General features: G+C 34.5%; 1 protein-coding gene across 2 annotated transcripts in view; it reads right to left on the bottom strand.

Moving 5' to 3' along the window:
• Positions 1-13,186, bottom strand: part of LOC100917791 (probable ATP-dependent RNA helicase DDX60) — a 119,734-nt gene that overhangs the window by 28,086 nt on the left and 78,462 nt on the right. For both annotated transcript variants that reach the window (XM_023505872.2, XM_012552124.3), the window contains exons 26-29: positions 10,171-10,329; positions 8,230-8,377; positions 7,255-7,407; positions 5,814-5,918 (exon numbers count right to left, since the gene is read on the bottom strand). In XM_023505872.2, the coding sequence (XP_023361640.1) occupies positions 5,814-5,918; positions 7,255-7,407; positions 8,230-8,377; positions 10,171-10,329 (565 nt within the window). The remainder of the gene's footprint in view (positions 1-5,813; positions 5,919-7,254; positions 7,408-8,229; positions 8,378-10,170; positions 10,330-13,186) is intronic.

Below are 13,186 nucleotides of genomic sequence, written 5' to 3' on the forward strand. Positions count from 1 at the left end.
GATTGAGTGACATATCCAGAATCTCAAAACTCAGATCATCCTATTTTCAAGCTCAGTTCTTTTTCCACCATGCAATTCTGTCATGATAGCCATGATTAGAGGGGATTATAAAAAATGACTATATTATAAATGAGCTTATAATTTAATTAGGTCCCCAATATACATGGAGAACTTAAGAACAAGGTACTGACACTGAAATTCAAATTCTACATGAATCCAGTGGAAAATAAATCAAGGGCATGACCTATGAAAGTTAATTTCAGGAAAACTATTTAGGTAAGTAAGTATAAAATCAAGATTTTACAAAAATGATTCCCAGAGATTTTAAGAAATAACTCCTAGAAAAGAAGTTAGGGCATTCTAAGCCAAAATAAAAGCACTGGCAAATGCACATATGACCAACATGATAGCATATCAGAAAGGGATAGATATAAAAATTTACATTTACAATTACAACTTGCATCTATGCACCATGAAGTTTATAAAGCATATAGGGCTTTGTAGTTATATAACACAATATATGTAGTTATATAACACAATTGTAGTTATATAAAACAGTTCCTTTATAAGAACTCTGTAAAGTTGTCAAACAAGTATTATTGTATTGTTTTTATCATAGGCGATGCTCCATGATCCCATTTTGAGGGTTTTCATGGCAGAGATACTGGAGTGGTTTGCCATTTCCTTCTCCTGGTCATTTTATAGATGAGGAACTGATGCAAAGAGAGTTAAGTGACTTTCTCAGGAACCCACAACTGGTAAATATCTAAAGTAACATTTTGAACTGATATCCTCCTGACTCCAAAGCTCGAGCTCTAGACCTTGCACTACCTAGCTGCCAAAGCATATAGTATCATCCACATTTTAGAAAGAAAGAGTTGAAATTAAAAAGTTAGAGTTAAAAAAAAGTTAATATGGGGCAGTAGATGGTACAGTTGATAGTGCGCCAGGCCTAAAGTCAGGAAGACTCATTTACCTAAGTTCAAATGTGACTTGAGACACTTATTAGCACTATGGCCCTGGTCAAGTCATTTAACCCTATTTGCCTCAGTTTCCTCAGTCAGAGAAGGAAATGGCACACCACTCCAGTATTTTTACCAAGTAAACCTAAATGAGGTCATGAAGAGTCAGCTTTGATTGAACAAAAAGTTAATGTGATGCTATAGCTGCCAAGAGTCCAAGGCAAGAAGATTTCAGTCCCAGTTTCTTGTCTCCAAGTTCCATTGTGGTTCCCACTTAAGGGCATAAGAGTGTATAACAAGACATGAAGTTGGACACATAAATAAAGAGAAGGCTAAGTTAATGGAAAATTGTAAATGCTACGCTGAGAAGTTTAGGCTTAAACATATGGGTGAAGGGGAGACACCATTTTTTGACTCAGAAAGTGACATGGTGAAAGACTATTCTGTCAGCCTCATGCAGGTTGGTTGGAACTGAAGAAACACTAAAAGCAAAGAGATGAACAAGGAGGCTGGTACAGTTATATCTAAGGTTAGAAAATAGGAGCCTAGAAAAGGACAATAGTTATGGAAATGGAAAAAAAAAGGAACCTGAAAAACATCATAGATCTAGAGGAACGTGATGATCAATGTGATATGAAGAGCAACTTTTTTTAAAAGAGTAAAATATCTTCAATATTACAAGCTAAAATTCTGACTCTTCTTCTGAATCCAAATCTTTTTATTATATAAATCCAATAGTTATCATTATTCACATTTTCCACAAAAGTAAACTAAAGCCTAGAAAGCTTGAAGTATATTGTCCAGTTACCCAGGCAATAAGTGGAAGAAGCAGGTTTTGAACCCTTGTCATCTTACTCTAAATTCAATATTCTTGCCATTACACCATCCTGCCTTCCCTACTATGATATTCTGACCAACAAAGAATGGCAGGACCATTTCACAGAAATCTTAGAAAAGCTGGTTTTAGAAAACAAAATGATGAGTTCATTATTAACAAATTAAATTCCAAGTGTCAATGTATACCAGATTAGTGGAACCTAGGAATGATGGCAGGAGGTAACAAATTTGGTAGCCTGCAAAGTTACTGAGTTAAGCTACAGCAGTCCTGAAGGATAAAGAGCTGATTATGCATTTAGCTTTTCTAACTAGGTTAGGTCAAATGTTACTTTGTAAACTAGATTTGCTGTGATAGAGTGAATGGATTCCAGCAAAATACCATGTGCTTGGTAGCAACCCAGTATCCAAGTGAACCCCAGTGAGAAGCAAGCTGACCCTGTGGAGTTACACAAAGGTACCCAGTGCTAACATCCACCGTAAATTATATAATACCATACACACTGTATAAGGTATCAGAGGCTGTCAGTACAGGATAGCTATAGATTAAGCTATAGATTAAACTATAGATGTCAACAACTATGTTGTATAAACAGGACAACCATGAGCACCAGTTAATTTTCCATCATACACAATTAGCATAGTTAGCACATATTGCGTCTGATCATTTCTTATAAAAGGTTCCAATTTATCCCTTGTAAATTGAGTTTATTAGAAACTTTGCTTGATAAAGCATTACAATAAAGTTTTGCCCTTTGACCTGGAGATGGTTTGAATCTGTGAATTCATTCCATATGATTCCTCACCTTCATGACTTTTGGTACTTTATCACAATTTGTTGGATCTCATCAATCTGAGCTATTGTCCTGAACCTATAGGAAGCCTAGCTTCCTTATGGAAATGCTTCTGAAAAAAAATCATGAAAATAAAAAGTAGGACTAAGAACAATGAAATAAGAAAAAAAGAAGGACAAAGTAGCAACTTGCCACAAAAAAGAGATAAAATCTCTTTCTAACTGTAAGGAAAAACACATTACTTATAAGGCAAATATATAATCTAAACAGAAAGTTGAGATGTTTTTGTTTCCATCCTCATGGAATTTATAATCTTATAGAGAGATATAGAATGTGCAGAATTGAGTATAATGTTATGTAAAGCCATATATCTATGCATTAGTAGAATATAAAACAAAGCATTTTGGAAAGTCCAAACTGACTTATCAAGACATCAGGAGAGTGTTGACTTGGAAAATGATGTATAAGTTCAACAGGCAGAGAAGCAAAGATTATTACAGGAATGTGAAATGAGCAAAGAAAACAAAATAGAAAATCCCTGGACATGTACCATGGATGACTAAATCCTCTTTGGCCAAAGTATCAAAGCTTTAAAAGAGACTACTATGATTTATGGTTTAGAGCTGGGGATGGGGAGGCAGTTAGGTAGATAGAGCACTAGCTCTGGATTCAGGAGAACCTGAGTTCAAATTCAGCCATAGACACTTACTAGCTAAAGTCACTTAATCATTTGCCTCAGTTCCCTCATCTGTAAAAGATGTAAAAGAAGATGGACAAGAAAATGGCAAACCACTACAGTATCTTTGCCAAGAAAATACTATATGGAGTCAAGAAGACTCTGATAGAACTCAAGAACAACTCCAGATTCTGGAGAAGAGGGCTTCAATCATCTAGATTCTAAATGGAACCAACCCTATATAAAGGAAGAGTAGATAACAGCCCATGGAATCTGATTCTAATCAGATATAATCTAATCCAACACACTGTTGGTAGTGTGCTAAGTACTTGCATCAATTCTATTCTGCACACACACACACACACACACACACACACACACTATCCCATCTACTGGTTCCCACAGGTGCCAGACAATTATCTGCTATTCCCCAGCTAAAAATATAAGTTAATATGTTAATATTTTCAGGGGAGCCAACACAGAATAACTTAAAATTATCTTATGCTATATTATAAGTGATTTATCAGTATTCTTCCAGCCAGAGGGCCAGAAGTAAATAGGGGATATGAAAGTAATACTAAAAAATAGAAGAAAAGTTGCAGAAAGAGGATTTAAGGAGTAGAAAGAAGAATAGCTTGTTCGGCCCTTTTACATCTAGGTATCAGGAACATAGGCTATGACCAAATTTGTAGGGTGAGGTGGCAAAGGCAATACACCCTGAAGTGGGATCTTTACACTGCAATTGTGAAAAAGGCAACATGACTTTAAAATCTTGCATTACTATAAACTAGAAGGTCACAAGCAGATCCAACAGATTCATCTTTCTAAATAAGAGGCTTATTGAAACAAAGACAAAAAATGTCAAGGAAAAACCTACATGTTACTATTTCAGTGTGTGAACTTCAAATGTCTTTTAAAATAAAATTATAACAATGTGTAGAAAGAAGATGAATTTTGTTTTTGTTTCTTAACCTTACTCCCATTCTCAACTATTTGTTGCAATTTGGATTTACACTTCTGCAAATGATCACCTGCATGTGATACCAGGTTTAGTCTGGAAGCCTGGCTTCAGAGTCTCCTACTTTTTATTTGTGTGATCTTGGACAAGCCAATTGAGCACTTTATCCCTCTACATTTCAGACAATTCCCTAAAATGTATTTACTAAGGTTGCATAGTAAGACCTATGGGACTATTTTCAGTATGCTTGAATAGAAGAAGTTTTCTCACCAGGATCTCCTTATGCTAATGAAATCAGTCTTTCAGTAAAGGAGAACACTTTCAAAGGTGCTCATTTATCTTCCTCAAACAAGTATCTTTTGAGGGGGAGGAGGGAGATGGGAAAGGAAGAGGGAGAGAATGAGATGATGGGCTTCCTTTATCTCTGCATCACACTTCCTGTCATCCTATCCTGTCTCTACCTTTAATGTTGATTTTTTTTCTTGCCTCTTACTCTCCTTTTCTCTCTCTTTCAATTGCAAGACAAAGTCAATTAATGTTCAGAATGCATTGAACAGAATTTTTTATTGCTTTGATTCAAAAACCTGATGAACTTTACATACATTTTAAATGAAATTATCATATTGTGATATGTATTCTTTAAATGATTTGTTTTCATTAAACATTTGCTAGGAGAAAAAAATAGGCACCTATGTTCAAAGGTAGTTTTTGCCAAATGGAGTTTTAATTAGTTTCACCCATTAGCTGTATTGAATATTAAAAGATAAGACAAATTTACTTTTTGGGATGTGTAACTCAGCCAGCACAATTCAGGGAAAGCCTATCTGACAGAAAGCTTATTGCTAGCCAGTTCAGCTAATTGAAATGTTTAAAGGATGTCTACCATCGGAATATAAAAATATTTGAAACTAGAAACATCAGAGGTCATCTAATTTTGAATGTCTTCTTTTCATATAAGAGGAAACAACCCCAAAGAAGCTAAGTAATTTGCTAAGATCACACAAGCAATACAAAAGAATGTGAACCTAAGCCTTCTGACACTAAACTCCTGAGGAAACCTGGACCCAGATAAAGTCATTTGCCCAAGAACATAAAGGAAATAAAAATCAGAGGTAAAAATCAGAATTCAAGACCTCTGAACCAAGAGCAAAAGCTTTTCCCTCTATACCATCATGTAATGACCCAGGAGAATGTAACTGACTTGGACCAATTTATCACTTCTTAGGCAATCTGGTCAAGTCCCCAGCCCTTATAGTTCACTGTCCTGGGGTTGAATTTTGCCAAACTTAGCACAAACACTAAACCATCATACTTAGAACTCTGGAGATCAAGAGAATGGACAATCTCAGTATCTCTGTAGCTTGGATTATAAATCTGAAATGGAACCAATGTTTTCTTGCCAATTCACAATATACATCCCTTCATTTGCAGACTGAGAGAGATGAGACTGCCCACTCTTAAAGTAAAACTAAAAAAAAAAGAAGGCTTGAAATATATGTCTGTTCAAAATGACTAAAGAACCCCATGGTATACCACATTACACACACATACTCATTGACTAACCTGAATAAGAAATAATTTTCTCTTACCTGTCTATAATTCAAAGCATCCAAATAGATAGAGTTTTGAGTAAAAACCACAGATTTACATGGCATGTTAATTCCTAAAGCAAGTGTGCTAGTAGCTGTCACAACCTAGGAAAAAAGAAGAAAATTTTCATAGGAAAACATAATTATAAAAGAGATTGATGTATCCATTACAGTTTCTGAAACCCTCTTTGAATTGTAAACTTTTGATGAAGCTCTTACTGCATATTGTAGTTGTTTAGTTATGTCCAATTCTTTATGACCCCGGTGTGATTTTCCAGAAAAAGATACTAGAGTGGTTTGCCATTTCCTTCTCCAGTTGTCCCCATTTTACAATTGAGGAAACTGAGGCAAACAGCAGTTAAACCAATTGCCCAGGGTCCCAGAGCTAGTAAATATCTGAGGTAACACTTGAACTCAAGGTCTTCCTAACTTCAGCACTCTAGCTACTGCTCCACCTACCTGTCCCAAATACAATTTGCAAATCTCATACTTTGTAGAAGGGGAAACTAATGCCTATAGAGATAAATACTTGCTTAAAGTCACATAGGTAGTATGTAATATACTCAGAATTAGAGTCAGATTCTCTGACTCCAAGTACAACATATTTTCTACTGAAGCATAATCACTTGAAAACTATCTATGTAATACAACTCAATTCATAAGAGGGGAAACAATCAACCACAGATTTTTGCTTGTCATTCTGAGCTATAACTGTAAGTTAGTTAGTGGACTATTTATTTGTAAGTTTTTTTCAATCTTTAACGATGACCATATTATTATGCAGTTCAAAGGTTCTTATTAATCTTTGTGTCAAGGACCACTTTGACCTAGAGGTTAGTGAAACCTATAGATTCACCTTCTTAGAGCAATGTTTTTAATTGCATAAAATACACAGGATTACCAAGGAGACAAATTATATTGAAATGAGGGTTTATTTTCCCATTCAAATTCATAGGCCTATTAAAATCTATTCACAAACCTCAATGTTGAGAGGGGTTGAGAAGGGGGGTTGAGAATGATGGATGTAGACATCCTAGGTTTAGAATCTCTAATACAGTTTTTAAAAATCTGCTACCTCTAACTCAAGTATTTGTGGCTTCATAGGCATGGGTAAGTGTTCATTGCACCAATATGGACCACGTCCACTCTATAAGTTGTCAGGTATTCTTTGAGAGATGCCAAAGCTATCATCATACAAACAAACTATTGATGAATCTACTAGACATAACGTAGAATGGACTTGAGACAGCAGATATTCCAGGCTCTCACCTAGATTCACTCAAAGCCATTCCAGCATGGTAGGTAGATTCTCCCAGAGTTTGTGTTCCATTAGCACTGCTTTCATGAACCTAAGGACTTCAACCCCAAAATGAAGTACTAAGGAAGGATTTTATTGAAAGAAAGGTAACATTCATTTTATAAACTGCAAAAATTTACTGACCCTGAGGAACCCTTTCCTGAAGAGTACTTCAATGAACTGTCTTTCTCTGGCATTCAGAGCACCATGATGATATCCAATACCCCTCCTTGACAGCTGTGTTAATTCTTTACCTTTTCTCTGTGATTTTATTCGATCAAACAGCATTTGCAAAGTCTAAAATAAATGAAGAATTTTGAATAATTTATTTAATTTATATTTTCAGTAACTTTGATTTAAAATAAAATCAGAAGTTTCTATGAGCAAATGTTCATATAAAGCACTGATATAACCTTATTCTATAAAAATTTTAACAGTTGAAAATATTTGTACTATTACAATTGTTACAATAGTCACAATTTAAACAATAGTAAAAGCAATGAAAAATAAAACAAGGAAGGGGAAAGAGAAGACACATTTTTCTCTCTTTTCTTCTTTACTTCTACAATGTTTTATTACACATTTACAAGGTTACTGATGATATCATCTGCTAGACATGAGGCATCTGTAACTCCTTGGAGCAACTTTTAGTCTTCTAATGAAAAAGTCTCATCACCCCTGCCCAAATGCATATTAATTTTTAAAAACACAGATTGGTTATGACTCCAAAAATCTGCCCTTTAAGCTTATGTATCAATGTCAAATTATCAGTAGATATGGGTTCAAAATTCAATATTGTGTCTTATTATCACTGTAATCTTGAACAAGTCACTTAATCTCACTAGGCTTCCTCAAGTGTAAAATATTGGATCCCCTTTAAGTTCATTTCTAATTCCAAATTCCATTATCTTATTCCTAGCCAAATGATTACCTATAATTCTCACACATTCCATCTATATAGGCATTGTATCACATTCTGTAAAAGAATTATGTATGCCCAAGGGAAACTGCTATCTTGGTGAATTTCACTTAGTATTGAGGAACTATATTCTTTAAGGTAAATTGTCACTGGCAATAAAAGATGATTCATCTAAACCTTTTTCTACCAAAAGTTCTTACCTCTTCATCTATCATTTTCGGGTTGGCATAAGTGCAATCTGGAGGTATCTCAGTCTTCTTTTCCAACATTTTTAATAAACTCACATGCTCAGCTTCATGTACTATGCTTTGATCCATTCTTGAAGATCTTTTCAAGGCATTTTCAGGCCTGCTCCCCAACAAAAAGAAAATTTTTTTTCAAATATATATTATTGACTTCTAAAAGATCAATTCATTTTTTAAAAATCTGAGTAAGTACAAACATTTTTCTTTGCAACATAAAGGTTTAAGATTTTTAACTCTATAAAACAGTAAAACTATTCGGACTTTAATGGATAGATATGACCTGGTCAACTTATAGAACAACTCACAGAACTTATTAAAAAGAGACCTTGGAAATGTAATTGTGTTTTCCTTAAATCATGGTTTTTCACAACACAGTTGACTTTGTAACAAACATATATAGAAAGAGGGGACAAAGCTATTGAACCAAAAAGAAATCCTTCAAATTAAACTCAGAAGACAAAAGACTTGAGTTCTATTTCAATACTAAGCTAAATATAAAATGAAATTGTTATTCTAACAACTAGGGATTCCTACTCCTACCCCCTTTGATTCAATTTGTTGGGAAAGATTGATGAATTTTGAGAAAGGGGCTTTTCTGTTCATATAAACATAATATTTACATCCTGGGAAAAAGAACTAAATCCATTACATGAAGTCTTAGCTTCCTGACTTTATTTTGTAGCTATGTAAGTTTCATAAAGTACTCAGATAAGATCTAAATTATTTTCTATTATTCTCTGTGACTGCAGAAGGATCCTTTCCACAAGGGAAGGATAGAAAGAGGTGATAGCCTCAAAAATTCAAAGCTGGGATGAACTCTAAAAGGTTTTCTAGTCCAACCCTCTGATTTTACAGATGAAGAAACTGAGGTCTAGAGGGTAAATGAATTTCCTAAGGTTCCACAGATGAGAGGCAGAACCAGGATTCAAATCCAGAACCCCTAACTTCAAAGCTATTATGCCTTCAAGTGAAATAAGCAGTCTTAAGATTATTGTGCCTATTTCATAAATAAGGAATGAAACTGTGTCACAGTAACCTGCCTCCATGTGCTTCTTTATAAGAAATAAAGGGTGATGATTAAAGCCAAATATTTCTGGCTATAACTCACACATATACTAAAAAGTCAAAGCAATCTTTTTATTTATTTTTTTATTCTCCATTCATACATTAAAAATTCACATGGCAAAAGCATTTAGTAAGCCCATAATTATTATGTTCAATGTTTTAGGTACTGGGAAAAATATAAAATTAAATGGCTTACCTTCAAAGAGCTTATAATTCCCACATCAGTAGGTATTAATAAATGTGAAATTTCTATCTTCTATCATAGGAGAAATTGCATTTCTATACTCCTATATCAGGAAATAGAACAGATCCTCTTGCTTTTGAAATGGAACAAGTACAAGGCTCAGACCAGAGAAGAGAATCATTCTGAGTACAGACTCTAGACCTGATTTCCTAAAGGTCTAAACGAAATTTTTGGAGGTGATGGAAAAGACCAAACTATAATTTTATCTGCTTAAGGACTCCCTTGGTGAGGGGACTTTGTCTTTCAATGAATGGAATTCCCAGCTCTGGACCTTATATTTTTAGATAATTACCTGGAGTTCCTTGTCCAGTCACATAGCCTCTGTGTGTTAGATGTCAGGTTGTCATGAACTTGAGATAGTTTATTCAATTACGCTACACTGTCTCTGTAGAGGATACTATAATTAAGTACACTAGTAACTAAGGACACAAAATTACAGCACCTTCTGTAACCAAGCCTGCTTTTACGTTCACTCAGTTGGGAACTTGGGCACAGCACTAATCTGTAGCCTGTGGTTGACATATTAGCTATAGATCTTTTAGACATCAGCAATGTCAGGGACCAATTCTTTGCAGGCAAATACATACACAGTTGGTGTTTTCTCCAGTGATTTCTTTACTTTCTTCAGCTTGTGAGTTAACACATGAATTTCTTTGATTGCATTAGCTGACTGTCTCCTTTCCTGCTTTTCTTCTAAGTCTTGGCACACTTTGCGTGCCCTTTCTTCTACAACACTTATCTTGAACCTAGAAATAAAAAGAGATCATTGCAAAAGAGACAAAGTTTTTTGTGCATAAGGTTATCCTATATATTCCTATGATTCAAAAAATTGCAGGAACTGATTCAAATTGACCAGCAAGGATATCATCTTAACATGGTCTGTTAATGCCTTGTTAAAGAGACACAAAAGTGAGGCTGAACACATGTATACCTTTGCTAGTGTGGCCCTGTAAATCATGTAGGGATAAGGAGGATAGAAAAAATTTACAAAGGGGAGTGGTGACCAGGAAAGGGCAACCATCCTGAACCAATGCAGAATGAAGTGAAAAAAAACAGGAAAACAATTTATATAATGACAAGAATATGGTAAAGACAAATAGAATTCAAGATTCTGATCAGCAAATTAACCAATCATGATTTCAGAGGACTAATGACAAAGCATAATAGCCACCTCATAGTAGAAAAATGAGTCTCAGAGTGCAGAATGAGACATATACATACATATATATGTGTGTGTGTGTGTGTTTTAAATATATGTGTGTGTATTTTTAATATGGTCTTTCTTTTGGTTAACTATACATGTTTGTAACTGAAATTTTTATTTTGTTTTGTTTTGTTCCCAGGTGAGGGGGAAAAGTTATGGTGAGGGGAGAGAGAGAGAGAGAGAGAGAGAGAGAGAGAGAGAGAGAGAAGAAAGGAGAGAAAAAAAGAGAAAAGAGAAGAAAAAGAGGGAAAAAGAAAGGGAGGGAGGGAGAGTGTTGATGATTGAAAAAACATGCTTTTAAAAAATATATTTATGTTGTGAGTCTTTTTCACCATAACTCATGGTTTTCATGTTCAATTAAGCACTAAAGCATCATGGGTATTTCTTGGAACAGTATTTCTGAGTTTTCCAATGTATCTTACTATGTTGTGGTACCAGAGCACAAAGGAGCACTACCTGCTTCAATATCCTTTGTGTCCTGAAAGTTCTATATAAAGTTAGCACATAAACCCATATCATTCTGCCTATTCTTTGACTCTGGAGAAGTTACATTATATTGATCATGGTGTTACTCCAATCAATGGTATAAGCTGAATCAAATTTATCATTAATTCAGAGTACCCTCCAGGTCTTCATAGCTGCAGTTACTGCCTCAGAATACTTATAATCACCCCCCAGAAACCTGTTCACCCGTGCAACTTATTCTACACCCTGACTACCTCTCATATTTATAGTACCTTCTCAATGTTCCCTCTAATTGGTTGAACTTTTCAAACCTCCTTTTCAAAAACATGTTCAAACTAGCCATATCCTTATTCCTCTCCAGGATATATTCCTGATTTTCTGAATTTTTCTACACTATCCCCATACATGTTGCTTTTGTTTTTTATCCACACATCTACCTTTTCAACTTTCTATTATATATTTCCTTATTAGAATGCAAAGCTAACTGAGGGTAGAGATTGCCTTTCTTATTTCTGTATTTGTATTCCCAGCATTTAATATTCACTATGTGCCAGTGAACACAATAAAATCTTGAGTTGATTTGACTTATGTCGACGTAAAGTAATTGTACATCATATGGCTGGCATTCTACTTTGCTGTTATCCCAATCCTTTCAAAGAAACATGTATGACTTTGAGGAGCTAGACTTTGAAAAGTTATCATTATCAGTACTATTATCAATAGCATCATCATTATTAAATACATAATGTATCCTATTACTTTTAATAATAATATTAGTTAACATTTATATATTTCTTTAATTACAAAATACTTCATATGTTATCTTATTTGGTACTCAAGACAACCATATGAGATAAATGCTATCTATTATTATTGTCATTTTACAGATGAGGAAACTTTGTGTAAGAGAAGTAAACTGACTTGTCCAGAGTTACTCATTAGGACATATTAGTCTACACCAAAGCTTCTGAAATTGGTGCCCATAAACTTTAAAAATAACTTGATAAGGATATTTTACTGTAATTGTTTTTATTTACAATCCCATGTATTTTATTTTATGCATACTGATACTAGGCATGTCTTACCTGGATCTGTATCTAGGTTTACCTGTGTAAACCTTCACCAATAAAAGTTCAATCAAATTGAAGCAACTCTTCACAGAGTCATACTGGTCCTGTCTACCATGGAACCCTGAGGTCCTGGATAAGACCTAGAATTTAGAGCCCTACATATCCTGTGAACCAGGACTAACCCAGAATTATGAGAGCCTAAAGGATTCCTTTGCACTTGAGTATGGATTCTTAATCATTTTTTGTGTGAAGATCCCCTTGATAGTATAATATATCTAAGGGATCCTTTTTCAGAGTAATATGTGGTAGATTTTTTTTTAATTCATAATAGAATAAAATCTTAAATTTCTCTTAAAAGTTAATAGGAAATAAAATTATAATTTTCTCTATTTAAATTCTCAAGCCCACTTAAATCAAAAGTTAAAATCTCCTAGACAAGAATAAGCTAGTGCTAGGTTTCCCTTTTGGAATCTGTTAAACCTTACTAGGACTGATGGGGAATGATCCAAAGAGACTTTGATGGTTTTGTCAATAGCTAATTTTTTCATGTTTTCAGTTTCTATGAGAATATTAGTCCTGAATCCATTTCCTTTCTCTTCTTCTCTTTTCGAGGTACAGTTTTTTTCATTTATCTTACATCAAGCCCTTCTCTTAAAAATAAAATGATCTTGGAGCGAGTAAATCAGTTTGCAGCAGTTGCCACCTAGTGATGGAATATGGAAAATGTATTTACGTTTGTTTTGACAATGAAAACAAAGACTAAATTTCTCTTTTTCTGTCCCCAGTTCCTACTGTAATGCCTTATGCATAGTAAGGGCATATCAAATTGAATGAAAACATGAGACCAAAAGCTGATATCTCAGG

The sequence above is a fragment of the Sarcophilus harrisii genome, chromosome 6, assembly GCF_902635505.1.
Source record: "Sarcophilus harrisii chromosome 6, mSarHar1.11, whole genome shotgun sequence".
NCBI lineage: Eukaryota > Metazoa > Chordata > Mammalia > Dasyuromorphia > Dasyuridae > Sarcophilus > Sarcophilus harrisii.